We start from the raw sequence: 839 nt of genomic DNA, 5'->3' as shown, positions 1-839 counted from the left end.
CCTCGCCCTCGCCCTCGCCCCCGCCCCCGACCGCCTGCGACCCGCCCGGACCAGATGTTGTTGGCCGAGGAAGGGGCGGAGCAGCAGAGAGGGGGTGACAGGGGGTGCAAGAGAGAATGGCGAGGGGAGGGGAAGGTGGGAGGAGGCAACACGTGTACCCAGGCAACGCGTGAGATGACGCACACACAGATACTACGTTGCTGGAGGACACCGAAGGAAAAGACTGCACGTTTCCACATCAAAAGGGACACATTGGCTTGCATATCTCAAACTATGACATTGCATTACAACTAAGAGCAGAATTACTAATTATTTTTAAGGGGGAAAGGGGGGGGTCTTCATCTGGCTTGTTTCTTGTACAATGGACAGCAAGTACGTACATACAGTACTATGGACTATGGTGTACGTACAAATTTAAAGAAGAGTGATAAAACTGGAAAACTACAATCTGTCAATGGTTTAAAGAGTGTGCTATAATGTAAGCTCGGGTACGAAATAAGATCAGGATTCTGCTGGAGATTGTCGTACACCAGACTGATTATAGTAAGCCCATTTACTGAACTGTTACACTGACACAAAGTTGTCAAAATGATAAATCATAATAAGAGGCCTAAATATTTCAAAAGGGCAGGTGATGTGGCCGGGTAAGACGACAAAAAGGATGTTAAGCGGAGGCCTTGCAAGAATCAAACCAATAGTGACAAAATTGACCTGCGTACCAAGGTATGGGAAAAGGCATTTATGCTAGTAAAGGAAAACAAACTCACCTTGTATACTTGTCCATAGGTTCCATTGCCAACAACTTCAATAAGCTCAAAAATGCCAGCAGGTTCCTGAAA

General features: G+C 46.4%; 2 protein-coding genes across 9 annotated transcripts in view; both read right to left on the bottom strand.

Moving 5' to 3' along the window:
- Positions 1–839, bottom strand: part of LOC113217609 (serine/threonine-protein kinase mig-15) — a gene marked incomplete at its 5' end in the record, with an annotated part of 35,297 nt that overhangs the window by 19,529 nt on the left and 14,929 nt on the right.
- The window catches only part of LOC127748780 (misshapen-like kinase 1), a 12,450-nt gene continuing 12,282 nt past the window's right edge, over positions 672–839 (bottom strand). The window contains exon 2 of the mRNA XM_052263625.1: positions 672–833. Coding sequence (XP_052119585.1) covers positions 687–833 — 147 coding nt within the window. The 3' untranslated portion in view covers positions 672–686. The remainder of the gene's footprint in view (positions 834–839) is intronic.

Source organism: Frankliniella occidentalis, unplaced genomic scaffold, assembly GCF_000697945.3.
Source record: "Frankliniella occidentalis isolate FOCC.00 unplaced genomic scaffold, Focc_3.1 Scaffold13, whole genome shotgun sequence".
NCBI classification, from domain to species: domain Eukaryota; kingdom Metazoa; phylum Arthropoda; class Insecta; order Thysanoptera; family Thripidae; genus Frankliniella; species Frankliniella occidentalis.
The sequence above is the reverse complement of the archived record's forward strand: the minus strand, read 5'-3'. Positions and strand labels throughout refer to the sequence as shown.